The sequence below is a fragment of the Tympanuchus pallidicinctus genome, unplaced genomic scaffold, assembly GCF_026119805.1.
Source record: "Tympanuchus pallidicinctus isolate F22 unplaced genomic scaffold, pur_lepc_1.0 scaffold12, whole genome shotgun sequence".
In the NCBI taxonomy this organism is placed as follows: Eukaryota; Metazoa; Chordata; class Aves; order Galliformes; family Phasianidae; genus Tympanuchus; species Tympanuchus pallidicinctus.
Window position 1 is genome coordinate 11,417,743 of NW_026294637.1, and position 27,757 is coordinate 11,445,499.

General features: G+C 44.4%; 1 protein-coding gene across 3 annotated transcripts; it reads left to right on the forward strand.

The window, feature by feature from the left end:
- MAPK6 (mitogen-activated protein kinase 6) lies at nucleotides 1-27,757 on the forward strand. Of its 3 annotated transcripts, none has more exons than XM_052672360.1 (6): nucleotides 1-177; nucleotides 19,220-20,430; nucleotides 21,191-21,335; nucleotides 23,670-23,834; nucleotides 24,560-24,761; nucleotides 25,367-27,757. In XM_052672360.1, the coding sequence occupies exons 2-6, from the start codon at nucleotides 19,876-19,878 to the stop codon at nucleotides 26,463-26,465; spliced, it is 2,166 nt and encodes a 721-aa protein (XP_052528320.1). In that variant the 5' UTR covers nucleotides 1-177; nucleotides 19,220-19,875; the 3' UTR covers nucleotides 26,466-27,757. The 3 variants fall into 3 exon arrangements, with proteins under 3 accessions (XP_052528320.1, XP_052528319.1, XP_052528321.1); XM_052672359.1 differs by lacking the exon at nucleotides 1-177 and adding an exon at nucleotides 14,321-14,425; XM_052672361.1 differs by lacking the exon at nucleotides 1-177 and adding an exon at nucleotides 15,127-15,212.

Genomic DNA, 27,757 nt, shown 5'->3' on the forward strand with positions numbered 1-27,757 from the left:
AGATCACGGCTATTCCTGACTAGCGTTTTCTGGTCGACCTTCTCACTTGTTCTGTATGACTTTTTAAAAATCATTTTGTTAGTTCTGGTGTGGTGTCATTAGGATAATTGTTTCGCTCTGTTCTTTCTGCTTAATTATTAATGATGCTGAGGAAGTCAAAAGATAGCTTCAATAATGGTAAGTTAAATGTCTGTGTATTCTCCTATGAGATCTGTGTGTTTAGAGAGAAAAGTATAAAGGATTAAGATCGAACTTTCTACCTAGCATTTAAAAGCCTCTCTCTTGAGAATAACCAAAATAGCAATAGGTGGTCTTTTATGCAAATGAAGGCATTGTGCTTTAGTCAGCTAATGCCTCCAGATAATTCAGGGGAATAACTAATGTTGTACCAAGAAGTACTAACGCATTGCATTCTCTGTAGATGAACTGTTATAAGACAGACTGCTAATTAATAAGGTGACGATCTGTAAAGACTGCTGAAAATAAGTACTCAGCATCAAAGAAGGGGAGGGGATAGGAAAGAAATACAGCACTATGAGTTATCTCAGTAGGATTGGAAACACCAAGGTGAAGTATTCACAGGGGGGTCGGAAAATGTTCAGTCCTGTGAGTAAAGGTCCTCCTCTGCTCAACACCTTTAGAATGTTTCTTGTGTTTGTGCGTGTGTGTGAGTGTTCAACAAACCGCGCGCTCTTTCTCATCTGAGGTCTCACTTCTTGTAGTGCCTTCACGTTGTGGAAAGGGTGGCTGGTTTTGTTGGTGCCTGGACTGCTGCTGGGGAGGGCTTAGTGCCAACAGGGCTGTGTAGAAAGAGGCTTTTCTGGATCTTCCCAATTGCTAATGCTTAAAACTGTGTGAAAACTTGCCCAAACTTCCTAGAATTTTAACTCCCTGCTCTTGTAACTTAAGGAGAAAAATCTGAGATACTCTTACAGAGATTTTAAAATGAAATGTCTGCATTCTGATCTGAAAATCCTCACTTTAAATTTTTCCCTTAAGTGATCCATGTTCTAAAGTGAAACAAAACGCTTTCAGTTTGAATAAAATACTGCTTAATTTGTTTGTCGTTTTTATTTTTAAAGCTGCTCACAAACTGAATGGGGAACCTTAAAAAAAAAAAAAAAAAAAAAGTGTGACCTGGTTTATAAATCGTGCTCTTCTTTCCCTACTCCTGAAGAAACTGTTAGAAACTCAGTGCTCCAGCCAGCCTGAACAGTGGCTGCAGGAAGCAAGGAGGGACACTGCACTGCCTGTGACTTTTTCCCATTCCAAATTTTCTGACGAGAGAGGTGCTGAGAAGGAAGAGTAGGAACAGAGCACTGAAAAATATCCTTCTTCAATCACAGAGCCTTCGAATGCAGTGCTAAAAGTAGTGCTAGTACTTCTTGAACAACTTTTCTGCTCTGTGCTCTTTTTTTTCTGAGCAAGTACTTAACTGGATGCAAAGCACCCACTCCTGACTGCTTTCAATTCCCATTGTAAGCAAAGGTAAGCTCAGGGGCTGGGATGTGCTTGGTGCCAGGCAGCACTCGCTGGCAGGCAGCTGTGTGTGCTCTCTCTGTTTATATAGATAAATTGATATTTTTTCCCATCTGCATTCTCTTTCTCTTGAAGTTTATGGGAGTCAGAAGCATTTTTTTTCTTTAACTTACCATTCACATCAGTTGTTGTAATTTTTTTTATTTGTGTGAAGGTTACTGTACTACAAATTATTTATCAAATAAGCTGCTTTTATAAAAGCTTTTATACCTTATTAAACTTACCTTGTATCCCTAGGTAACATCCCATTCCAAACAGTGCCCTCAGATGATTATTTGCTGTGATTGCAAATGAACCTTGTAGCAATCTCCTAACAGCCATCCGTCCTTGTGGACGGAAGAGAAACCTGCTGTCAGAACTACAAATAATTTACGTAACCCAATTTAAAGCTCTAACAAAATGTTCCCTTGTTAAGAGGATTGCTATACTTAATGTGTGAGATGGAAATACTTTCTGGAGGTCAGGAATGCACAGAAGATAGATCTCTGGAAAAGACAAAAAATATATATTTAACAGAAGATTGTCCTCGGTCAGACATTCAATTTGGCGTTGTCTGAAGCTTTATGTAAGCACAGCACCGTTCCTGCAGAAGGAGAGGAGTGTCGAAGCTTCATCTTGGCACGTGGGAAAACATGAGTGAGTGAGGGTAGACTGGGGCTGCCATCACCTGCAGCACAAATAAACACTGGTTTTAAAGAGCAGAAGGTGAATTCGGGGATGTACTTTCTAGGCTCTGCTTGCCCTAACTGTGAGCATTCTGCTGAAGGGTCACCAGCAGCTTGTGTGCCTTCCTTGGGTGATGGTGGCAGCACCGAGCGAGTCCCTGCAGGGTGGCAGAGGGTAGCTCATGTGAGCAGGGGCAGCAGGAGGGACAGATCTCATTTTGGGATCTGCTGCTCGTGTCCCTCACTCTGTAAAGACCCCAGGAGCAGACCTGCTGCTGAATGACAGACAGGTGGAACAGCATCTGTGAAGGTCAGAGAGCGGGGCAGTGGGAAGGGCCTGTTGGCCAGGCCAGGCCCCGGCTTGTGCTCCTTGCTGTGACCCGTCTTGGTGAAACTGTCAGGGGAAGCCACAAAACCTGAGTATGACATGTTAGAAAACAGCTTAGTGAAATCTAGCTTTTCATAATAAGATTGGTGTGGGGGTGTCTCGGAGCGCTTGTCATGTGGAGATAATAACAAGTTACAGCTGCTGTCACCACCTAGAAGCCAAACTAACGCTGCCTTGCTGCTGTCTCTTCCCATCCCCTGAGCACAGTCCCTCCAACCAGCCAAAAACTGAGCTTATTGAAGCTGACGATGGAGATCAGTTCATAGGATCGTGGAATATTTTCATGGAACAGGAAATCACAGGGTGCCTCAAATAGAGCCCTCCACACCCCCAGCCTCCCTGTGCTCCCATACCTGCGCACCGCCAGTGCCCCCTTGGTCTCACAAACATGGATCCTCTCTTTTTCAGCTCTAATATGTTCTCATGTGAGAAGGCCCTCGTGGCACCACTTTCTCAGCATGCTTTCAAGCTCCCAGGGCATGTCAGGAAAAGGTTGCCTAGAAGTGCAGTGCAGCCTGATAGGGGTCTGGGTACGGAGGAGCGGCTCTGCGTCTGTTCCTTTGCCCACAAGGAGAAGTGATGGGGAGCAGCGTTAGGGCAGAGGCATGGCAAAGCACAGTGTGGCTCTGGTGAGGCCACAGAGCTCCTGCACTGCCACGGTCTGGGGAGATCTTGCCTCTTTTTGGATAGATGCAACCTGACTGACTGCTAATTAAGTCTTTGGATAGAAAGGTTTTGTGCCAGATACACTTCCAAATCTGAACTTCGCTGGAAAATTTAGCTCAACTGCTTTGTCATTTTACAAAAACTGGGCTGGAGGAAAGCGTTGATTTTGCCCTACTTTTAAAACAGGTGAACAAGGAGAGCCTTTAGAAGTCCTTTGCCTGTTCCAGAACAGGAGGACATTCTTGAAATCAGGAATCAAAGCTGTGTTTTATCCTCGTGGAAAAATCTCTTAATGTATATGAACTGGAGACCTCATGTTTTGTAGGCTGGATAGATGTGGTAGCAGACAAATTCCCCAAGCAGTCTGTCAGTGCTGGGTGTGTTCCAGCTGAGAAAACTTCTGAACAGGAATTCTCCTGTGACTGTATCTGTGGGCTGCTGCAGGTTTTGTTGGGTTGGGGCACCTTAATGTGATGTAAGTGGACCATTCCTCCCATGTACTGCTTTCAAAGGCTCCTGCAGGTAAGAAGCCGGAAGCAGCTCAAATGCAGAAGAAATGAGGAATGAATGAGTTGGGATTTTTTAAGGAATAGGCAGGGGAGAAAACTGTAAAAAATGTTAAAAAAAAAAAAAAATCGTACTTGAATTTGAAAGGAGAAAAGCAAATAGCAACTGAGAATTGAATGGGAAATGAGAGGAGAGCTGGAGAAATCAGTGGAGCAGCTGAAAGGGGGCGGAGAGGCTGGTGTGGGAGATGTACAAACAGAGCTACATGGGGATGGGGATGTTCTGGTGCTGGGGGAAGTCCAACCTGGACAAAGCCTAGAATTATCTGAATTATCCAGAAATTATGTGAAATATCTAGAATTATCTGCAAATGTTCAAAATTCAGAACTTCGTGGATCTGCAGTTGGTGAAAGAAGTACTAATAACTTTGAAGACCTGAATGGTAGAATAAAGTACCAATTGCTTTGAAAGTTTTAGGAATTTCAAATTGACTGCTATTAACAGTTATTGTGACCTTGATCTTTGTGACTCAGTTCTGGAAAGTGGAAATGGTGATATCCTGGTAACTTTGCAGATTGTAGAAATAAAATTAATGGATATTTGCAGAACCCTTAAGCCCTGTAAAGTAAGAAATTCCCCTGTGATTCTGTCCTCAGACCAGGGCAGGGCATGGTGAATAAGACACAGGGCAGTACATGGATTTTATTTTTCCTGGTATCCAATTACTGCTAATCAGGTGAACACTATCTGTCTTGTACAGTGAATGAAGCAAAGCACTCAGTACTTGTGGAGAGAAAAAGAGATATCTGCTCATGCAGCCAACGTATGTCAGAGCAGATAGGTCTTGTTCTGATTACCGTGATCGTCATGGCAGATATAGCTCCCTTGAAAGGTCACAGAATTTTACTAGCTGACATTAAGGCCATATTCCCATGTTCTCTTGCTATCTGAAACATTAGCGCAATCAGGAAGATAAATTTTCTTGCTCCTCTGTGTAGAAAGGTTCAAAAGTTTCAATTACTGCTCTGCTTTTTCATTTGATTTCAGCAGTTACTTCATGTTCTTGGTTGAAGTTTTCCAACTTGACAATGGCCTGTTCGAGCCTTGCCACTGATTCACTATTACTCCTAGCCGTGATTATGTCCGTCTTGTTTACTAACAAGTATCATTGGACCAAGGATGATAACACTGGGTTGAGGGTAGTACTTTGAACTCAAATTGTACGTATAGTCCTTGAAGTTTTTTTCTACAAGTAAATGAATTGCCTTAATTATTTAAACAGGAGTATTATCACAGACCATAATAATATCATTTTTTTTCAAGTATTTAGACAGCCCATGCAACCGTGGAAATATCAGCCTGGGTAGTCTGACAGGAAAAAATAAATTGCTGACATTCTGAAACCTTTGCTGGGCTGGGACAGAAAACAGCAATTTCATTTTAGCGAATATTGCACTGCATTTTGAAGACTGTGTGTGTGTAACAGGCCAACCTGAGGGTCAAGTCTTCCTTGGAGTTTTGCCCTTGAAGAAGGATGCTGGAGCAGCCCAAGGGAGACTCTTTGTCCAGACCTGTCAGGATGGTTGGACTCTCATGGCAAGGGGTGAGACTTGCACCCATGCTCGGCATCTTTTCTGAGACAATTTGTAGCTTAGAGAGGCTATCTGTTTTGGAGAATTTAATAATGAGGAAAAGATGAGAGGTTTGTAGGTTGCAGTCTGTCCCTCTGGACTGCTCTTTCAAGATGGACTACCAGGAAGAGTTTTCCCTCTGCTCAGTGGCTGAGGCCTAATACTTCATCGCTTTGGGTACCAAGTGTAACCTCACATCGAGTAGCCTGGCCTTGTCACAAATATTCTCCTGCAACTGAACAGGAATGAATGGACTTGTGCACCTGTCTTCTGTGATAATGGGTGCAAGGGAACAGAGACTGGGCTTTCACCTGGCTCGTGTCACTGCAAGCTGCCAGGAACACTAGACATAGTGTCTGTATGTGCTCAGTTACATTGCCCTGGATGACAGCAAGAGCAGCCATGTAATTTCTGTGATGACATCAAGGTCTGTTGAATTGCAATCACGAGAATGAAGTATTGCAATTAGAGCTGATCCAAAGGTTGAAACTCTCCTTCTTCGATTGATCTCAGATGCCTTTATTTTGGGAGTGTCCAGATTAAACAACGAAAAGAAATTTGAGATAAGGTTTAGCAACATTTCTGTTTATTAAAATAGTCTTATCAGTAATTGATTTTAGCTGAGGCTTAAGTGCTTCTCCAGTGTTTCATTAAACAGAAGGAATGAGGGTAGAATATCTTTCCCTCTGCCACAAAATACAGCTTTAGGTGCATATGGTGTCTCATAAGTTTTGGTTCTAACAGCTTTGTACCAAACATGATTGTATGTGATGTGATTGCACTGCTTCACAGTGACTTCTCCTGTGGAGATATTTCTGTGGAGTAGTCTGCATTAGCTCTGTACAAGAAGAGCATGTCTTTGTGGAGCAGGCTGTCAATGAATAGGCGTGTAGATCCCTTTTCTTGTAGGTCAAGAAGCGAACAGCATACATAGGTTTTCTTTCCAAGTGCAGAAAAGAATGAGGTCCGGGTTTACATTTCTAGGGCTTTTTTTATGCTGGTGATCATCAAGGACAGTTGGATCTCATGCCCTGGCACTCTCACTGAGCTCTACAGAGGCTGACAGCCTTGCCCACCTTCTCCTGTATCCTCTCAGACTCTTTTTCTCTCATGCACACACACCATGTGTGAACACCACCAACGAGTGGATTTGCTTTAATTCCTGGAATTTATACATAGGCAGATGGATTCTGTTTCTGTTTGTACAGCATTTAACAGAGAAGGTTTGGGATGGTTCCGTTTTAATACTGCCTGATGGATGTAATATCTCCAAAATAACAAAAAATCAGTCAGATGCAATGCTTTCAGTGCAAAAAAAAAAAAAATCAAGTTCTTCTTTAGAGTTTTATGAATTCAGAGCATTGGTAAAGTCAGTTGCTCAGTACAGATGCCTAAGAAATGTGTTGTGTATTATGTATTCCTGTCATAGGTAGGAAGCGCTTCTCGGCTGTTTTGTCTGTCATGGGAACAGATAAGTAACAAACAATGAGCAGAAACTCTCCATTTCTGAAAGCAGGGCCACCAGAAGGATCAAATGTTAACTCTTTGTTAAAGAAGAACACCAGCAGAGGCCTCATGCTTGCGTGCCTGGGGCTGACTCTGCATGAGATGACACTGTGGGTGGTTGTGGGGATGCCTCCGGGCAGAGGAGCTGTGTGTGAACCCTTGGTGCCCCTCCAAAGACAGCTCTTCTGCATGCTGCAGCCCTGCTGCTCTGAGCACTGAGAGACTCAGCAGGCACATCTGCTGGGTAGGTCACTGTGTCTCACTAACACTTGAAGCCCGCGGTACGTAGAACACTGTCAGTCAGCAGCGGTGTGAAAGCGTGGTGAGGAATGGGGGGAGCAGGGCTGGCTGGTGTTAGGAAGAGCTGCACCTTGATAGGGAGCACTGGGGGAAGGCTGCAGATAACGTGCCAAAGTTCAGCCCGTTGAGAATTCTACTGTGGACTTTGCCCCTATTGCAACTAAAGCATTTATTTGGGGGTAAGTTGTTGAGTTTTACCTTCGTGGAGGCTGACAGAAACAAAATGAGACAGTGAATTGCTTCACCAATCTGCACTAATATTGCAAAGAGGAACAGATAGTTATTAGGATCAAATGATAGATAAAGATTAACTTCTAAGCAGCTATTATTGGAGCCCATTTAAAGCAGTTTGAATTGGAAGAGACTTTGCTGAAGCTGATGGTAAACGCCAGGGTAAGAAGATGATCCTGGTGTTTGGCACCAGTCACAGGCTGGAGAATCTCCAATGCCTGCTGGCATTTAGAGCATGTCAGGAACAGAAAGCTCCTCCTTATTAGTAAAAGACAAAGCGAGTTTAGACAATTCTGCTCAATTTTTCCCCTTCAAAGGAAAGTTTAATTATGCTGGTTTTCACTGTTCTGCAGTTGCAAGCAAATACTTTTTTTTTTTTTTTTTTTTTTTTTTTTTTGCTTGAGCTGTAATATGGATGCTAGAGATCTTGTGTTTCACAAACCGGAAACCCTCTGCAGTAAGTGATGCTTCTCTGCAGTTGTTTTCCTGTGTAGTAGTCAATGGTGCAAGACCCTCTTTTCTGGGCACTACAGGCAGTTGCCCTCTGTGGAGTGGACTGATACCTTACATCATTTCCTGTCATCTGTCCAAGCCTATTTATAAAATGTCTGCTGACCCTGGCATCCAGGCAAAACTCAGTTTTCATGAGAAAACAAATAGTTTGGAAATGCATTTCTGCCAAGCAAGTATCTCAGAACTGTTGAAAAAGACTTGAAGTATCTTTGAAAATCACAATGAAAGTTGAGATTTAATGGTTTGGAGAATGTAGGAAAATTAATAATCTGATATAGTTATACTGAAAACCTTTAGAAATAAATGGTGGACTGTGTACTGAGAAAAAGTTGTGGTTTAAAAGGGAGAGGAGTTGGTTCCAGCGCTCTCTGTTGTTCAAGCAAAATCTTTCAGTTTTGATGTCTAAAGGTACATCAAAAGCAACTTAGGCTAACTTTTGCAGTGCTGGTTACATGTTGTACAATTGGATGGTAGAAGTTCTATAAAAAGTTTCTACTTCTCTGAAATCTGCTGAAGGCAAAAAAAGAAAAACAGAAAAAAAAAAAAAAAAGAAAAAAGATGAGAGAATGCAATTAGCACTGTTAATGACACTAGAGCTCTCTCTCTCTAGCTTCAGGAGGCTGGTGGGGGTAGGAGGCTGATGGCGGCTGTAGGAGGCGCTGGGAGAAGCAGCGTGCTTCCAAGCAGGCCTGCTCTGCTATTTCAGGAATCCTGAATTAGAGTGTTGGGCACGGCTGACACACACCCTGAGCAGCAGCACTCCCACCTGGTGCCCACCTGCCCTGGCCCCGCCGTGCTTCTCACCTGCTGGCCTTTTGCCATCTGTTGCATCCCAGAGCTCTGGGTGCAGGCACCACGGTATGCATGGCAAAGCGGACGGGGAATGGTCCCTGCCTGATGGACTGTGAATTAGTTTCAAAGGTACTCCATGTGATTCGAAGTCCACCTGGTTTCACCTCACTGCACTGCTCTGAAAGGCACCGCAGTCACACAGGTGACCTAGGCTGGATTTAAGCCCACATCCCAGCCACGCAGGGCTCTGCAGAGGCTACATCGGAGTGGCAGCAGTGGTCTGAGACTCCTTCAGCACAACCAGTTAGCATTGCTTTTCCAGTCCCGAATGTCTCGTGGCAGCACCACATCTCCTCCTGATTGCTCACAAAGATTTCCTCCTGGCTGTGAGCCAGCCCATGTGCAGTTTATTGCAAAGTAATCTCTGAAAGTGTTTGAAATGCCTCAGCTTGCTCACTGCTCCTCCCCTTAGAGCCTGTAGATAACATTTGTTGCTATTTGATATGTAAAAGTTGCATAGCCTCAGGCTGAAAGAAGTGTATCAGCTGCTGCACATGTATTTGCATTGAGCTTTGCCCCCTGTAAATGTATTTCAAGAGGATTCTGGTGCTAGTGAACATGTTAGCAAATGTTAGTTGGATATTTTTTTCTCTGTCAATGACAAGCACTGCAATACCAGCTGTATTTACAGTCATACAGCAGACACTTCATCTCTGTAATGCAATAGCAATTAAAATGCTGCAAAAAGCTGCAAGTAGGAAGGGTTACTGTTCTATAGGAACTAACAGGAGTAGATGCACGAAAACATTTATAGTTCTACAATGAAATGCAGTAGCTCTGCAATGAAATACAGTTGTTCTAAGTAAATCCATCATCGGGCCCTTATAACTTCTGCTGAAGTGCTGATGTATTTTCAGGTAGCTATACAAATACAAAGGTGGTTTTGCTGACACTACCCACCCTATTTCCAGGGCATCTCTCCACTTTGGAGTGACCAAGGTATTGCTGACATTTAAGTAACATCTTTACAGTGATATGCTTCCTTACCACACTAGCTGTACTGCGGCTGCAAGGACCAGTACAGAGTTGTGCCAGGATAGTAGTAGTGGGATGCCCCTGACAATTACCTTGGTGCCACTTCTGCAGGCTGATGTTCTCTAAAGTGCTTTGCTTGAGGCTTTGGATGTGGGGATCAGAGCAGCACCAGAGTGCACTCAGAAGCAGCAGGATTGAATGGGGGAGGACTGTCACACACAGAATTCCCTTGCTTCGAAGAGCTGAAAATAGACCCCAACATTTGGTGCTTCTTGTTTCCATTTCATCCTATGCCTTGCATTACCACAACAGTCCTATTTCTCTTTCTGAGAGTATTTTTCAGCTGTAGATTCATCCACTGACAGGATCTACACATCGCTACAGCACACCTCCCGTGTTCTGCGCTGGGAAGTTAGAAGAAACTCAGGCTACTTGGAGCATCCAGGCATGAACACATTGGTACCAGTAAAATGTGCTTAAACCTAATACATGCTTTGGTCTCCTGCCTTCATTGCCTACCTTGGTAAATTTTTCTATGTGTTTACTATTCTGTGCATGAAGTAGTAATGTCTAACCTCTATGCAAAATTAGATAGCAAGGAATTTAAAAAAAGGTCCCAAAATCTGGAGGAGCTCGTGCTTTGCCAAGTGAATCTCACACACTGAGGCTGCTTTCAGTGATGACCCAGCTACGAGTTGGGTCATGGTTCTATGGCTTCCTCTTCTCCCAGTATTAGCATGGCTTCATCAACTTCTGCTTTAGGCAGCCGCTGTGTCCATGCACCAAGTGTTGGTAAAGGCACAGAAAAGGAAGGCAATGGAACTGCCTGTCTTAAAATAAATGCAAGCTATTAAGAGGGGAGTTTGCATGCAGTTAAGCTGTACTGTAGTGTCCTAGATTGCTGATCATCTACCAAGGGGGAAGAATGACTCGTTCAGTTTTAAGTTTTTAATGACTTTTTTTTTTTTCCTGCAGAATCACAGAATTTCCAAAGTATGTCACAGGACCATTTATTTCTAACCTCAAAGTTAAACATTTTCTGTGAGTGACTTTATTTTTCCACCTTCATTTACCCTTTGTTCATTGCTGCCTTTGGTTTGAATTGGTCTCTTTGTCAATAGTCTGTTCTTTTGAATTTTTCCATTGTTTCACACAGTGCTGAAGACCTTAGGGTTTGCCTTTTTCCTTTCTTCTCACTCCTCTAATGTTCTCGTAGCTTTTTTCCTGATCATGCTGTACATGGGTACAAAGTTTGCTCCAGCAAACTTAGTTCTAGGCAGCGAGTGCACAAGGCAATGGCATGCTGTCTGTGCCGTGGGAGCTTTGGCTGTTGCACAGTGTAACTTAGAAGGGATTTTGACATCAAATTTTGGTTAAAAAAAAAAAAAAAAAAAGTAAGATGGTGACTTGCATGTGATTACCTGCTGTTAATGTTGGTGTGAAAACAATGGTGTCAATGAACTCAGAGAGTTTACATTAGAAACATGTGTTTGTGTAAAATAATAAAGAAAGGAAAAGAAAATCCTATATTCAATATGGAAAGGTGCAGCCCAGCTTTTCAGTGAAACTCAGTTGTACCTGGACTTCTGTGCTGAATGGCAGCACCATAAGCTGCATGCTGGCAGAGCAAGGGGCTTGCAACCCCATTGAGCTGCAGGACCTGTGCCATGCCAGTGTCACCAAAACACCTTCGTCTTCACAGGGAGCGGAGTCTGCTTGGTGTGAGGTAGCTGAGATGATGGGAGGGAGCTGTAGAGACCCGGGAAGCAGTGATTTCCCACAGAAAAACTGAGACAAAAGCTTGGAGCTGCCAAGTCACCTTGGGCAACCTTTTCATCCTTCTCATAATCTTTCTCCCATTGCCAATTGTAATGGGTGTGGCTGCTCAAAAAAAATGCTTTATTCCCTTTTGTGCCACAAGTTGTGATTCACACTTGGACTGAAATAGTACACTGGAATTTACTGTTTGATCTTTTTGAACTTGGGTCTAATAAAAGATTCATTGTTTCAGTTCTAATTATTTTTTAATTGCTGGGCTTTATGGCTTTCTAAGACCAATGCTCTTCTTACTCTGCAGTTAATATCTGCAAATGTTTTTGAATGAAATGGTAATCATATAACATATCATCTACAAGCAGTATAATTGTGTTTTTAGGGGAGTGGGGAAGCAACTCAATGCAGGAATTTATAGCTAATTAATAAGCTATCAAAAATCCAGGCATGGATTAGCAATTTGGCTGATTAGATAGCTAAAAATTGCAGAGCAACACTTCCCCTAGATAGAAGGATCTCATTCACTACATTTACGCAAAGACTGTGCTCTTAGAATGGCAGACAATAATTCCGGGTGGGGAGAAAGATCTTGATTCATTAATTAGTAACCCAGAAAAATAGTGGTACATCTGGGCTACGTGAGATTTGGGAGTGCGCCTGTAGCTCACTCTGTGTTTGCTGCACTACTTTGCAAATGTCCTGGGCTGCTGTGCAGCAAACTCCATTGGATGTGTGACTTTTCCACCTGTGTGACACAACAGTGTGGGTGTTGGCAGAAGTGCAGTGGATGCAGTACGGTGATAGGGTCTCCAGCTGCTGTTGCAAGGCTGCAGTATGTTTTTTTTTCCTGCTGCGGTGCCCTAGGGTCAGCTTGATTTTTTGGTCTCCCATAATGAGAATACTTTGTATGGTGGAAGGATTCTTTAATTAAGTAAATAGCTCTGGCTTTCAGAGACTTAAGCCACTGCTGCTCCTGCTTTTTTTGTGTGTGTGTCCAAAATCTCTCCTTTTAATGCAAATAAATTTTCCTTTGTGGCTTGGCTATGAGCACTGTCCTAACATCACCTCTTCCAAGTATGCACTCTTGCAGTTTTTTATAGACTGTATTTAAATACAGGCCTCTGTAGCAGCCAGTGCTGCAATCCTCCAGTGCTGTTCCGCTGGGCAGCTAGATGCCACTCTGTTTCTGACTTTTGTCCACTGTTGGCAACATAGTCGGGTGCCTGTAAATTACCAAATATCGTCATGAACAGCAGCAGTTTGGCTACTGACTTCTCTGTGTAAGCTATTTGTGCAGTTAGCAAATGCCCCAGTCACTTGTGCTCTGCTCCCAGTAAGAGGGGAGCAGCTGGCTGGGGAGCAGGCATGCTTGTGCATGTGAGCAGCAGCGGGCAGTACCAGTGGGGCTGCGCCAGTTCCCTTCCTGCAATCCTTTGTGCCATGAAACCGGCCTTCCCACTCCTCCCTCTCTCACTCTTTAGAGCAATGCTGATTCTTCCTGCGCCCGTTATTGCAAAGACTTTTATTGTTACTAGTTGGTGTGATATGGTGGCACATTTAACAAAAAATCAAGTTAGTGATTCACAACTGGGGTCAATAGGATGCTGCTGTTTGGGTAGCAGTGGGGGGAGGCACAGAGCTCTATGCACTGTGAGTAACTTCTGCACTACCTCAAGCCAGAAATAATTGGTTGAAACAGTAAAAATGAGCATTAATTGTTCTATCTTCTTTTGAGTCATCGTGTGCTGACAGGGCTGTGTGGGACCCGGGGAACGCCCCAGAGCGGTGCTGAAACTCCCTCAGTAGAACCTGAGCTTTCCTCCTGCTGCATGCAGCACTGTGATTTTCCTGCATCTTTCTAAACCCAAGAATTGAGATGTCTGCTTAGAAGTCTAGTGGGGAAAACATTTAAGGTTTGAATTATTTTGCTTTATTTTGTTGTATTCGTTGTGATTTAGAGGAAAAAGTTGAGTTTTACAGTCTGTGCCTACGTCCGTTAGGATGGATGTAATTGCAGGCAAGGTGAGTGGAGAGCAAATGACTGCCCGAGAGTGAGCTGTGGGAAGCAGCATTGCGGGTACTTGTGGGAGAAACGTTCAAGGCCACAATGACACAGGGACCGCAGAAAATGTGAGTGACACCGTTCTCTTCACGGCAGGAGAGCCGCTCTGCCCTCCCTGCTGCGCGGTCTCTTCCACCACCACGCAGACACTGAACGTGAGCACGACGGTGCGGGCCTGCGGCCACCAGACCAGGCGGGCCCGCCGCCTCTGCTTCCTGCGCCGGCAACACGGAGCCAGCGCTGCAGGCCGGCACCGCCTGTGCAGGGAGCCGCGTGCCCTGCCCGGATCCGGCCTTCGGGTCTGCGATATCTCTGAACCGAACCCTCCCCCAGCCACACGCTCCGGGTCAAACGCACGAAGCTGGTGATGTGACGGCGGCGGCAGGATGGAGCAGAGATCGCACTGGAGGAGGAAGGGGAAATTGTTAACTGGAGCTCGGAGCGTTAGCGGTACCGACAGGACGACGCCGACGTCCCCGAGCCTCTGACGGCAGCGCAGCCGCAGCACTCGGCCCCGTGCTGGCCAAACCGTCCCGAAAGGACCCCGGCCCGCCGCCCGGGCCGCGGGACGAGAGCCGCGAGCGGCTCCAGATGCCGGGCCCGCCCCCCTCCGAGACCCCGCGGGCCCGGCCCCGCCCGGCCGAGGTGGAGCCGCCGCCGTCCCCGCCCCCGCCTGCCCTCCGCGCCGGGTTACATGGCGGCGGCTGCGGCGGCGGCGACTGCGGCGAGGCGGGCGGGCGCCGGGCGGGAGCCGGTGGCGGGGCCGCGGGGCCCGGCCGCGTGAGCAGCGCAGCGCCCGATGAGCCGGGGGAGGCCCGTGAGTGCGGCGGGGGTTCGGGGGAAGGCGGGGTAGGGCGCAGGGCTCGCGGCCGCCCGCGCGGCCCGGCCCTCCGCACAAAGGCGCTTTGTTCCCTCCCGCCGCGGCGCCCCCTGCCCGGCCCGCTCCGCTCCTCTCGCCCGGCGCGGCCCTGCGCACTGCGGCGGCGGAGCGGGGGCGGCGGGGAGGCGGGCCGCGCAGCGCTGCGCCCCGGAACGGCCGCCGCGGCGCCTCCCGGGCGGGGCGCGGGGCTCCCTCCGCCGGGCCGGGGCAGCGCGGCGCGGCCTGAAGGGCGTTTGAAGGTAGGGCCGGGCCGAGCGCGAAGTTCTCGGTTCGTTGGGGGTGCGCGGCGTGCGCTCGGCCGCGGGGAAGGATGCGCCCGGCGGGCGGCGGCCGGACGTCCGAGCGGGGCCGCGGGCGGGCCGGGCCGCGTGAAGTCGGCGGAAGTTTGGCAGCACCGCCCGGGCGCTGTGGTACCGCCGGGCCCCTGTGCGCGGAGCCCACGGCGGCGCTTCGCCCCGGGCGGCGCCCAGAGCTCGTTCTGCGGGGAACTCGGTGTGTGTGTGGCCGGCGGGACGCTGAGGTAATTGTGCCCCGGAGGAAGCGGCGGTCATTGTCTGCCTCATGTGCCCGGTGCGCGCTGCTGTAAGCGCCGTTGTCAGCGGGCGTGTATCTGTGCGTGCCTATCAAAGCGCTCTGATAGCGCACGGTGTTTATAAACCAGCTGCGCGTTCCACAAAGCAGTGGCTTAAAGTTGAGGCAAGTTCTGGCTTGGTAGTAGGGGCTGGTAAGTGTGTTACACAGCCAGCGCTGGGACTGGGAGCTCTGCATCTCGCCTAGCCCTGCACTGAGACTGTTGCCGGACAGACGTAACGTTTCTTCGGTAGCGGTAAGGAGTAGCGGCAGCTTCCATCCAGGTACCCAGAAGGAGGGCTGCGCTGCTATCCCAACGTAGCTCACCGGGCTCCGTGACTCCTCCATATCATCCAGGAGACTTTTGTGACCTAGCAGCAATCTCCGGCGCTCCGGGAGCGGTGGGAGGCAGTGAGCAGCGGTTCTGAGCTGGCGATGACTCACTGCCTACTGACTGCAACGTGGCTGCTCCGAAACAACGCTGCTGCCCTGTATTTTTGTAGTCAGAAGATAGCACTTAGCAGGTTGTATAATGTGCCGTTAGACATTCCTGGGCTTTCTGTTGTGAGTAATGATTTGATCGTAATGCGGTCTGCATGATTAAATTAACTCGTATCTTTCCGTCCTGTTTGGATTTCAGAAAAAGTAAACGTCTCGTACTTGCCCTGTGGTAGTGCACATCCTGTTTCCTGAAGCAGCAGGAGAGCCCCATGCACAGGTTGAGCACGGAGTTGGGCAGCTGCTTGCACAGTGCGTGGGGCTGCCGTGTGCGGGGCGAGGGCAGGAGCAGTCTGCTGGTAGAGCATGGCTGGATTGCTCATGGAGCTGGGGAGGAAGGGACAAAAACAAGTAGTAACGATAATAATTTTTAAAAGGTGCTCTTGGAAAGGTGACAGGTGATCTGAGCAGAGCCGTCGGTGCCAAGTGAACAGCCTGTTCGGCACCAATCAGGGTGATTAACCCCTGTGTAATGCGCTGCCCTGTGTGACAGACCTCTTGGATTTAGATTTGTTACGTGACTGAGGAAGGGGTGATTGGCTTCTTTATTTACTGTTTGTTTCAAGGCAGGTGCTCGGGCTGCTGGTTATGGCTGACAGCGAAACTGAAAATGCATCAAGTGTGCTGGTGTTGTTTGAGTGCGAGAGTCTGGAAAAACAAACCCTAATTTTTCTGAAGTTAAAATCAGCTCTGAAAAAGCTCTGAAAGAAGAGAAGTTATTACTTTGGCCTTATTTTGGTTTTTAAAAAGTCATGATTTATTCTTGATTATCCTTTAACTAGTGTTTTAGTTTGAGTGAAAGGAAGTTTAGGGTTAACTTTTTATTTTCTGTCCCTCCTACCCACATCTGGTTGCAGAACTGCTGGTGAGGTGTCTGTTCCCCATTAACTAGATGGGGAACCACGAGCAGTGTTTCCAGCCCCAAGCAGAGCCCTGGGGCTGTGTGGGGCAGCAGGAAGGGCAGAGCACAGCACGGCTGTAGTGCTGCTTGTGAGAGCGGGTGGGCTGAAGTAGTGGGCGTAGTGCAGAAACATGTTTTTTGATTCAGGCATGGGTCTGCGTGAACCTGCTGCACACCTGTTGTCAGTTAAGTTGATTCTCAAATTATTGAATCTTAATTTGAGTTGCTTTAAAGCAGGCTGTTTCTGCTTGGACAGTCTCTGCTTGTCCTCATCCTTGCCCCATGAGACACTGTCTCTTTTTGGGGGTCCAATTCCCAGCACGTTCTCCTGGTTGGAGTGCTGGCTAGGGCTTTGGGAACAGGCTACTTGCTTGAAGCAACACGGGGAACTGGTAGCAGGATGGGGGTCAGACTGAGGGCTGCTGCAGGTTGCTGATGTCATCAGAGATGCTTGATTCCTTTGTTAAGTTGCTCTGATTCTGGAAGTGATTATAATCCTTCTGAAAATGTCTTCATTAGTGGCTATGTAGTGGAATAGTGCAGTAGAAAAGCACATCATTTGGTGGGGTTTCAGAGTGAAAGCATTAGGACCCCCAGCTGCGTGACCAAGTGGGACATCGCTCTGCTCTCCTGAAGGAAAGCAGCAGTGTCATCCTCTTCTGCTGCTGCTGCTTTCATGGTGTTTGGGTAGCAGCTGGGTTAGTGAGGAGCCCTGCAGTGCTACTCCCTGCTGCTGGTGGGTCAGTTCTTGTTTGAATCAGTTCCTGTGTTTAATGGAACCAGCTGAAGTGGAGGTTCCAGATGCATTGCACAACTGCTGCAATCCAGCCTTGTGTTGCTGAACGTTGAAGACATCAGTGATTTGAAACAGTAGGCTTGATTAGCAGGGAGAGTAAAACTGTATGAAATGGCCCTACAGGTATAAAACACAACGCAGCTGACGGTGTTGAAGCAGAGGCTTGGACCTGGGGTAAACATGAGATGTGACGTGTGGGAGCTCCAGCAAGGGATTTCTGTGACGGTTTGTGGGATATGAGGATTGGAAGGGAAAATGATTACGGTGAACCAGTTTATCAGCAGGCAGCAGCTCAACATGAGTGAGCCTGAGACTGGTGCATGTGATGGAGAAAATATTTTTAGGCTTTTATTTAAAAAAATAAAAACCAAGAGGCTGTGCAGCAAAGCAAAAGTTAATGCTTTTGGTATAGGAGTGCTATACTTGGCACTCTCAATTTAAACAACAAAACCAGCAGAGGGTGACGTGTTTCCTTTCCTTCCTCCTTGCTGTGGGCTGTCCTGGGTGTCCGCACCTGGGTGCAAGGGGGGCTTGGTGTCCTGCATATATAGGATATCTGCTTATATTGTTACAGGACAGCCCTGTGCTGCTCGAGTGAGTGGTGGTCCCTGGGGCTTTGCTGCACTCTTGTTTCTGTTCACCAGTCTGCCTTTTGTATTATTTCTGCATGCAATTCTGATTAGCGAATTAAGAGGCTGTTGTTTAGAGTACATTAATAATTTGTCAGCTGCTGTGCTGCCAGGAGTGTGGAAGCTTGTTCTGCTTATTCCTGGTTGTTTCACTGAAATGTTAACTGTAGGAATGCTCTCCCTTAAAACTGCTAATTCTGAATACGAGGACAGTTTGGAAAACCTTTGTTTGCGTAGAGAGCTGGCTGAAGAGCTCACATGCGTTCAGTGATTAACTATGTTTAGACTGAAGCTAGGACATCCTGCAGCTTGCTGTCACTCTGGTCCCTGGGGAAGAATATCCAAGTGGAATTGGCCAAAGCTTGCCTTGCTGTGCAGGGTGTGCCTTCTGACTCTTCTGCATGTGGTGTCTCTGAGCTTTTGGAAGAAACAGTGAGGATATTCTGCAGAAATATAATGCGGTTTTCCTGACAGCCTTCTGCTGCTGCAGACAAGGAAACCTACTGAGAAAATTGCTACTTTTGTTTTCATAACTAGTAATTGCATTTATTGGGCTATTAGAAAAATTAATGATGTCTGAAAGTGCCTGTACATTAGAGGAAACGGAGACTGCATTGGTTGTTATGTGAAATGCTGTCCTTGTGATTTATTTCTTTCTATAATCTAGCATGACTAAATGTGGAGGTAGCTGGTAAACTGTTATTTATATAATATCTAGGAGAGGTGTCCTTGTGATTCTTGCAACAATCAATCTGGAGAGGTGAAACAGGGCTCTGAGTAAGCTTCGTGCAAAGTCACAAGGATTTAAGGCAGTGGATGTGCGTGATGTGTTCTGGAACTCAGTCAGTCTTGGGAGTTTATCCTTTACCCTTTTTGTGAACAGTACTCGGTTATGTCTGATGGCAAAATAGTTAAATGCCCAGTTCTGGCTTTGAGTAAAAATAGAGTGGAAAGAATGACTTCCAAACTTGGTGGCTGAGGTACAGGATGTTATTGTTGCTGACTTGTGTCTAACGGCTGTCGTGGAGAATTCCAGGTCCGGTATGGTGCTGCTTAAACTCTGGAAGATGTTTCGTTTATGTGCCTTACATTCTCACTAGGTTATATATATAAGACTTTCACAACGCGTGTTTAGAAGTGATGCTCTGGTGATTATTGTCGATTTCTTTCTGCAAGCAGTATGAAAAGAATATGTCACTTGTAGTTCAGCTTCTGTGGTGACCTGGCGTTTTGTGAGTGAACACTAAGCTGTATATCAGTGACAACTTTAGGAGCTGGGAGAGGAAGAGGACTTCTGTACGTGCTGGAATACTGATCTCCTTTTGTCTTCTTTTCAGGTTGCCACAGAGTAAGATGGATGGTAGCTTTGATTGTGATTGTGGTGAGCTGGAGCCACCTGATCATTAACAGAAAGCATCTTTTGTAAATCAAGAGCTGCCAGTTTCCTGTTTAACCAGACTGTAAACAAAGGAGAGGAAAAAGGAGGAAGAAGAAAAAAATAGTGCTTACCAGCACCGTAGAATGACGCTGCTCAGGACCAGTCCAACACTGAATGTATCTGCACTGTGAGGAGGAGGATGTTAATAGAAGCCTATTATGTGCATATTTATTCACATTTTTGTTAAATGTTAACCAGTTTAGCACAGTAGAGCTGAGTGCATAGTATGTCATTTCATTCCGTTTGAGTTTCTTGTGAGTATTTTCTTTAATGTCTGCAGAAATGCTGCACCTTTCTTGAACTATGAATGCTGCAATCTTTCTATCTTATGCTCGGTTTGAGTTCTAGAGCTGACGGGCTCTAAATTCAAGGGGACACAACAGGCCTGGCTGGCTCATAATGAAATGAGAGTGTCAAGAAACCATCTTGCAGTCGAAGCCAAGTGTTTCTTCTCCCTTTCCGTAAGACCTTTCCTTCAGATACCAGTGGAAGTGTCTCCGCGTGTTTACAGAAGCTTACTAGTTTGAGGAAAAAGAAAACGTAAAGAATTTAAAAATGGCAGAAAAATTTGAAAGTCTCATGAACATTCATGGTTTTGATCTGGGCTCTCGGTATATGGACTTAAAACCACTGGGCTGTGGTGGAAATGGCTTAGTTTTTTCTGCTGTCGACAATGACTGTGACAAGAGAGTGGCTGTCAAGAAAATTGTCCTTACGGATCCCCAGAGTGTTAAACATGCTCTACGTGAGATCAAAATCATTAGAAGACTTGACCACGATAACATTGTCAAAGTATTTGAAATTCTTGGTCCTAGTGGAAGCCAGCTAACAGATGATGTGGGCTCCCTGACAGAGCTGAACTGTGTTTACATTGTCCAGGAATACATGGAGACGGATCTGGCTAATCTGCTAGAGCAAGGCCCTTTACTGGAAGATCATGCCAGACTTTTCATGTACCAGCTGCTACGTGGGCTCAAGTACATCCACTCTGCAAATGTTCTGCATAGAGATCTCAAACCAGCTAACCTTTTCATTAATACCGAAGACTTGGTGCTGAAGATTGGGGACTTCGGTCTTGCACGAATCATGGATCCTCATTATTCCCACAAGGTGTGTGAAGAGTGGAAATACTGAAGTGATACGCTGACAACCGTGCCTCCTTAAAATAGTATCTTCCTTCTTGCAGAATTAAATAAAATTGCTGGTTCTTGTCAAGGTGCTTAGAGTAAAATGCAGTCTGTAGAAAGCTTCTTAGCAGTGGGATATCAGATTAAGGGTCGAACACGGTAGAAATGAAATACTTGCAAATCAAATGAAACGGGTCTCTAGGTGACGTCTTTTATCTCAAATAGGGGCAATTAACAATTACTGTAGCATAAAATAAAGCATAATTAGATGTGTTCAGAAAAAGCAGGTTATTTTTAACCGTGAATACCGAACTTGGGATTTTTCAAGAGCATCGTGTAGAGGCATAAGTGAGTAAGCCTTAGATAAGGCTATGGATCGTACATGCATAGTGTATGAGTGTGGCCATTTCCTGGGATTTATTCAGAGATGCTGCGTTCCTGGTACAGGTGATGTCTCCTCAGAGAGCTAATTATTTTGTCTGCATTTATTTGGCACCTGGGAATTATGAAGTTTTATTGTAGTGTCTGACTAATAAGTAGAATCACGCTTGTCTGTTGTTACTGTTTATTCATAAAGACAGTGCTGTTCTGTTTTGAAAGGTAGTGCACGACTTAGAACTACTCCTAAGACCACAGTCTTCAAGTGTTGCATTAAAACATAAGGGAAAAAAAGTAATTAAAAACACACTTCTCAAAAAAATGTAAGTAAGCATTTTGTTTGTCTGTTTTCATGTATTTGTTAGGGCCATCTTTCTGAAGGATTGGTTACTAAATGGTACAGATCACCCCGGCTTTTACTTTCTCCTAACAACTACACTAAAGCCATTGACATGTGGGCTGCAGGTTGCATCTTTGCTGAAATGCTGACTGGGAAAACCCTCTTTGCAGGTGAGTAGAAGAAAAATATTGTCTGTGTTCCTAAAAGGAATGGTGTTGCCTGATGGTATTCCTAAGGAAGGGTTTGTTTTCCTGGTTAGTATCAGTTCTCTCCGACTGTCAGGATAATGATTATACAGTTGTGCTATAAATCGATGTGTTTGTGTGTCTTAGTTGTGTGTTTCAATAAATAGCAGAATTTAACTTATTGAGCACATGCGTGGTTAACCTTCCTGTGATTTGGTTGAGCTCTGTTTACTGGCTGTGTAAGAAGTGTTCTAAATACGTGTTCTGTGAATTGATGTTTGCAGGGGTGTTAAAGGTTATGAGAGGTCCAAGTATTGCATTCATAAGTATTTCTTAATTTAGTCAATCTAATTGCATCTTGCTTCTTTATATTTTAGATGGTGGAAAAGTAGACCGTTTCCCCTTCCTCCTCTTTTTTTCTGTTTCACTGTACACAATTTTGACCTGAGGAAGTTGCCAGCTTTGATAATCTTCAGATGTTCTTGTGTTTCAGTGGTATTAGCAGGACTTGAGGATTTTGAAATGCAGTGTAGCATCCCAAAGAGACATGTAAGCTGCTGATGTTTCTGGTAGAATAGGAAGCAGCACTCCAGCCTCGTGGGGTGCTGCAGTTAGGATGAGGAGCGCTTTCCTGAGGCCAATCTCTGGGTAGCCTTCCTGACCGCAGTGTTGATTTTTAGCTCAGTGCACAAACTGGACTCAGATAAACCTGAACTGCTTTTTGCACTGTTGAGATGACTTGGTGTGCTCCCCCTGCTGATGGGCATCTAGTCCATGGAGCAGAGGAGCCCGTCTAGAGCAGTCCCCTGAAATGCTGGTTTCCGTGTGGCTTTTGGGCCTTCAGCAGCAGCTGTTGTGTTGCAGTTGGCTCCTGTTGGCCCAGCTTACTGGGGCTGTGTAGATAAAACCCTCAAAGATTTGAGCTCGTGATTCAAGTCACATTCCTCCTAGATGCATGTGGACTAAAACCTCTGCAGTAATTCTTACCTTTATACACCAAAATAAAGAAAGTGGAAGCATTTTCTCATTAAGTACTATTAAAGGAATACTGTCGCCCTGAAATCATAATGTTACAGAAGTCAGTGGATAATATGCAGAGAGGATTTTCTTAGGTTGCACTGAGTTGCTAACTGAGCTAATAATTACTGGAGAAATGTTCCCAGTGTAATAAATGCTCAACTGAGAAGAGATGTATTGGATTGCTTTGCCCCAAGCACTGCTACTGAAAAATAGAGAAACATGGGAGAAAGTCTGGATTTTGGCACTGGCATAGATGGATTGCAGTTGCTGTGTGATGACACCAGTAGCATTTTGGTTGTTTGTTTTGGTTTTTTTCCCTTGAATTGCATTAATACTTGTCAAAGTTACAGTGATTTAGGTTTTTTTTTTTTAACTTGGTCTTAATAACCAAAATCTTACATTTCCAGACTCACTTCTGTACCCCCGTTGCATTGCATAGACACATTAAAAAGTTATTTAGATGCAGCTGTGCCCTTCGGATTAATTTAGAACTGCCTTTGTTTTCTGATTTGAAGAACAGTGGACTTGTTAAAGTCGTGCATTTGGAAAGTGAACACGTTTGGAAATATTTCACTTAACCTGTCCTGAGACTCTGAATCAAGTTGTTTTGCAGAGTTGTTTGGAGGGCTTGTTTTGGTCAGCCTGTAACTTCCTCCCTGTGTCTGAATCATCCCCTCGGCATCTCGCTTTCTGCAAGGCTAAAGGGAACAGGAAGAAGAATGGGCTTTGAAATCCCAGAACACCTGGGGAGAGGGGGGATGCAATGGCAGAGGAGTCCAATAGCTGTTTCAAATAACATTGGTTTTTATTTTTTTTCTTAATAAATCTTTTAGAATGTTAATTTCACCTAGAGTGGAATGAATAAAGCTGATTAATCTTAGCGTGGATTGGATATGGAGTGATAGTAGAGCAGAATTCTATTTGCAGCAAACTATGGGCAGTCTGATAGACTGTGTTAGGGATTTGTAGCATGCTGATGTGAAGCAGTCCTGACTCAGCTGGGAATGTAGGGCTCAGTTGCTTTCTCCTCAGTGATTTGGCTTTAGCATTTCTTTGCTCAACCTGGTAAATGCTTGGCAGGGTGTCCAGTGCAGGCTGCCGTGCAGACTGCTGAAGTGAATCGATAGCATGGAGATGTTGAGATGATGCAGCCTGTTTATTTATTGTGACGTTTCAGTATCTCTGATGGCCCTGAGCTCCTTGGGAAAGGAGGGAAGCACTGGCATGCAATAACCCTGTATACAGAGATGGAAGTGCTTGAAGTAGAAGTGACAGCGTGTGTCTTCTCTTGGTCTTTAGGTGCACATGAACTTGAACAGATGCAGTTGATTCTAGAATCAATTCCTGTCGTACATGAGGAGGACCGTCAGGAGCTTCTCAATGTAATTCCAGTTTACATTAGAAATGATATGACTGAGCCACACAAACCTTTAACTCAGTTGCTTCCAGGCATCAGTCCTGAAGGTAAGTAATTCCAAAGAAATATTTCTTACCATTAAAAAAATCATGGAACAGTGGTGATCAACATAGCAGTGCACGTCTGTAAGTGTTCCGTGGAAGTTTCAGTTGGAAGAATCTGTGTTCTCTGAAGAAGTGTCATCTATTGTAATAAAATAAGAACACCACCACAGCTTGATTACATGATAGCTACTTGGTCATGTTGGGAGTAGAATTATGCATCTGTGCTGGACCTGCTAATGCTGGGAGACTGACAAAGCTGCTCTATTTTGAGACAGTAGCATTCTAAATATAAAGGAATGTTGGGATTGAGTCAGTTTAAAACAACTCTTGTGAATGTTTTTTTTTGGTTTTTTTTTGTTGTTGTTGTTTTGTTTTTAAGTCCCCAAAACAGTCTGTGTTGAATCTTAGTTACTAACAGCAGTGTTTCATGACAGTTGGTGGGTACTGATTCCATTTGAAGCGTTCTGTCTTGTAGTATTTCTTTTTTCCTGTTTTAGGCTAATTTATTGTAGCTCCTAGGTTTGACCTCTTCTGTTTACTATGGTTGCCAAATGGTGGTTTGGGGTTTTTTTTTGGCAGTAAAGTGCTAGTAAATAGATACCTCACAGCTGGGGAGCTACACTTTCTAAGCAGATGCGCACCTCCAGAGCTGAGCATTATGCTGTGATCTTCAATTCTAGATGTCTGAAATGTCATTTTTCTCCTTTTAAATACCTTCTACTCTGCAGCACTGGACTTTCTGGAGCAAATTTTGACATTTAGTCCCATGGATCGATTGACAGCAGAAGAAGCTTTGTCCCATCCTTACATGAGCATTTATTCCTTTCCAACGGATGAGCCTATTTCAAGTCATCCTTTTCACATTGAAGATGAGGTTGATGATATTCTGCTGATGGATGAAAGTCACAGCCATATTTATAATTGGGAAAGGTAAATTTGTTGCTTACTGTGGCGTGTAGCATGACTGAATTGTTTCCTATTTGAAGTCATGTTGCTTCCTGGGCATTGTTTCCTTTTCTACTCGTTTCTTAAGAAAGAATCACTGGGCTTATGACTCATAAGACTGACGTGGGTATGCTTATATATTCCTGAGATATGTTTGGGGATCTAAAATCTAAAGTTTAATCTTTCCATTACTGTTTAGTTTCTTTTCCCTCCCCTCCATGTTTTTGTGTAGATTGCTCTTGTCCAATGCTCGATGCCTACAGCAATAAAGAGAATGACAGTAGCGGTATTTGAAGCGTGTTAAACTTTACAGAGAGCTCTGTAGATGGAGTGAGCTGTTGTACATAATTCTGGATTTGAATCTTTCAGATGTGCATATGAGGATTGCTTTATGCCAGATTAAATTAAAAAAAAAAAAAAGCAAAACAACAAACAACCTGGAAGAGGTACCTGATTTGATTAATGAAAGACTTCTGTCATCTATGTTGAATTGTCGTTATTCTGTGAGGGAACTGCTAAATGTAACTGTCTCTGTCTTGGGAGCTAGAAGACTGTTCTTAGCTGCTAACGCTTAGGAAATTGTTTTGCAGATACCATGAAAGTCAGTTTTCAGACCATGACTGGCCTATTCATAATAACTATGAAGCTGATGAAGTTCAGCGTGATCCAAGGGCTCTTTCTGATGTTACTGATGAGGAAGAAGTGCAAGTAGATCCTCGCAAATATTTGGATGGAGATCGTGAAAAGTATCTGGAGGATCCTGCTTTTGACACCCACTTCTCTACTGAGCCTTGCTGGCAGTATTCAGATCACCATGAAAACAAATACTGTGATCTGGAATGTAGTCACACTTGTAATTACAAAATGAGGTCATCTTCATACCTAGATAATTTAGTTTGGCGAGACAGTGAAGTTAACCATTACTATGAGCCCAAGCTTATTATAGATCTGTCAAACTGGAAGGAACAGAGCAAAGAAAAGTCTGATAAGAAAGGCAAGTCTAAATGTGAAAAGAATGGATTGGTGAAAGCCCAGATAGCGCTTGAGGAAGCATCACAGCAACTTGTTGAAAAAGAAAGGGAGAAGAATCAAGGATTTGACTTTGATTCGTTTATAGCAGAAACCATTCAGCTTAGTTTACAACACGAGCCTACTGACGTTGATAAATTAAATGACTTGAATAGCTCGGTGTCTCAGATGGAGTCGAAAGGATTAATATCGAAGTCGGTAAGCAGAGAGAAGCAGGAGAAGGGCATGGCTAACTTGGCACAGCTAGGAGCTCTGTACCAAACTTCTTGGGACAGCCAGTTTGTAAGTAACGGGGAGGAGTGCTTCCTCATAGACCAGTTCTGTTGTGAGGTGAGGAAAGATGAACAAGCTGAAAAAGAAAATACTTACACCAGTTATTTGGACAAATTTTTTAGTAAGAAAGAAGATGCTGAAATGCTAGAACCTGAGCCAGTAGAAGAGGGGAAGCTGGGGGAGAAGGAGAGAGGAGAGGGCTTTCTCAGTAACAATGGAGAACTCCTCTTCAACAAGCAGCTTGAGGCTATAGGTATTCCTCAGTTTCATAGCCCTGTTGGTTCGCCACTGAAATCCATACAGGCCACGCTAACGCCTTCTGCTATGAAATCATCTCCCCAGATTCCCCACAAAACGTACAGCAGCATTCTGAAACATCTAAATTAAAACACTCAGCAGACATTTCTTTTATATTCATGAGCTGTGTTTGTCTTTTTTTATTACTAGTGTAAGTAATTTTTTTACTTGAATCAGACGGTGTAATTTTGGTATGGATTTCATTAGCTTTCTGTTTACCATTGTTTTTACAATCCAGAATTACTTTCTATACATAAGTTAGTTTTGTTTTTAAACTGGCATGTTGTTTGCACACAAAATTAAAGAATAGAGCAAAATAATGCAAAATGCAGGAGGTAACAAAAAATGCACTAAACCAAGTAAAAAAAAAACAAAACAAAACCATTCTCTCAGTAAAACAGTGTCCATGTTTTGCAGAAAAAAGAAACTTGCCTTGAAATTTACACAGTGAGACTGTACATAACTGCATGAGAATATCTATTTTTCCCAAAAGGTTTTTTTCATCCATGCGTCGTTCCGAGTCTTTCATACTGTACACATTTCTTAGACACATGATACCAGCAGCAACTGAAACGAATGCAGAATTTGGTACGCATGTGTTATCTACCTCAAGGTAACAGCAGTATGTGGCAAAACATTAACCACCCATAGTGCTTCTCATTATGCACTTCTATTTAGCCAGCATTATTGTAGTAGCTATTCTTACTGAAACCCATTCAATATTTATAAATGTTCTGGTATGCATTCTTTATAGTGAAGTGTTAATATGCAGCACTTTTATTTATTTTAGCAAATAAGTATATTTCTGTAATTATAGAAAGTCAACTTAATTTTTGAGTTACGTTTCAGATAAAAGTTTTTGTTTAGCACTATGGTTTTATTGCCTACATAGCTGGATATATATTAACATCGGCTTATTCTGAGGCTATCCAATACATTTTTTTCTAGTTTCCATTTCAAGTAAAGCACTCACTGTGTATAGGAATTTGTAATTGGAGGTGCTTGATCTCTACAAAAGAAATTAGGAATCGCTTTATTATAAAATGCTCCTAGAAGTCTTAATTGTGTTCATTTCTAAAAAATTTTGTAATGTTAGTTGTGTGCATGGAAATAATTAAGGTACAACATTACTGTAGGTTAAAGTTCTATATGGTGAGACCTTTTGTTTTTACTGTATGTTTTTACTGAATGATTCCTGCCCCCTTCCCTTCCCCCCAAAGCAAGCATGAATTAAAATTAGGTTAAATATAGCATGTAGCATCTCGGTCTTCTGAAAATTTGTTTTCCCTTCTGATTTTTTTTTTTTAATTAAATACTGGATGTATCATTGGCTCCCCTGTTTAAAATGAAAGACAAATAAAAACATGGCCAGCAAAAAATGA

Excerpts from the sequence above, each read along its gene's own strand:
- MAPK6 (XM_052672360.1), top strand. The coding sequence starts at position 19,876 with ATGGCAGAAAAATTTGAAAGTCTCATGAACATTCATGGTTTTGATCTG. Across the intron at positions 20,431-21,190 it reads ATCCTCATTATTCCCACAAG|GGCCATCTTTCTGAAGGATT; the intron begins GTGTGTGAAGAG and ends TGTATTTGTTAG. Across the intron at positions 21,336-23,669 it reads TGGGAAAACCCTCTTTGCAG|GTGCACATGAACTTGAACAG; the intron begins GTGAGTAGAAGA and ends CTTGGTCTTTAG.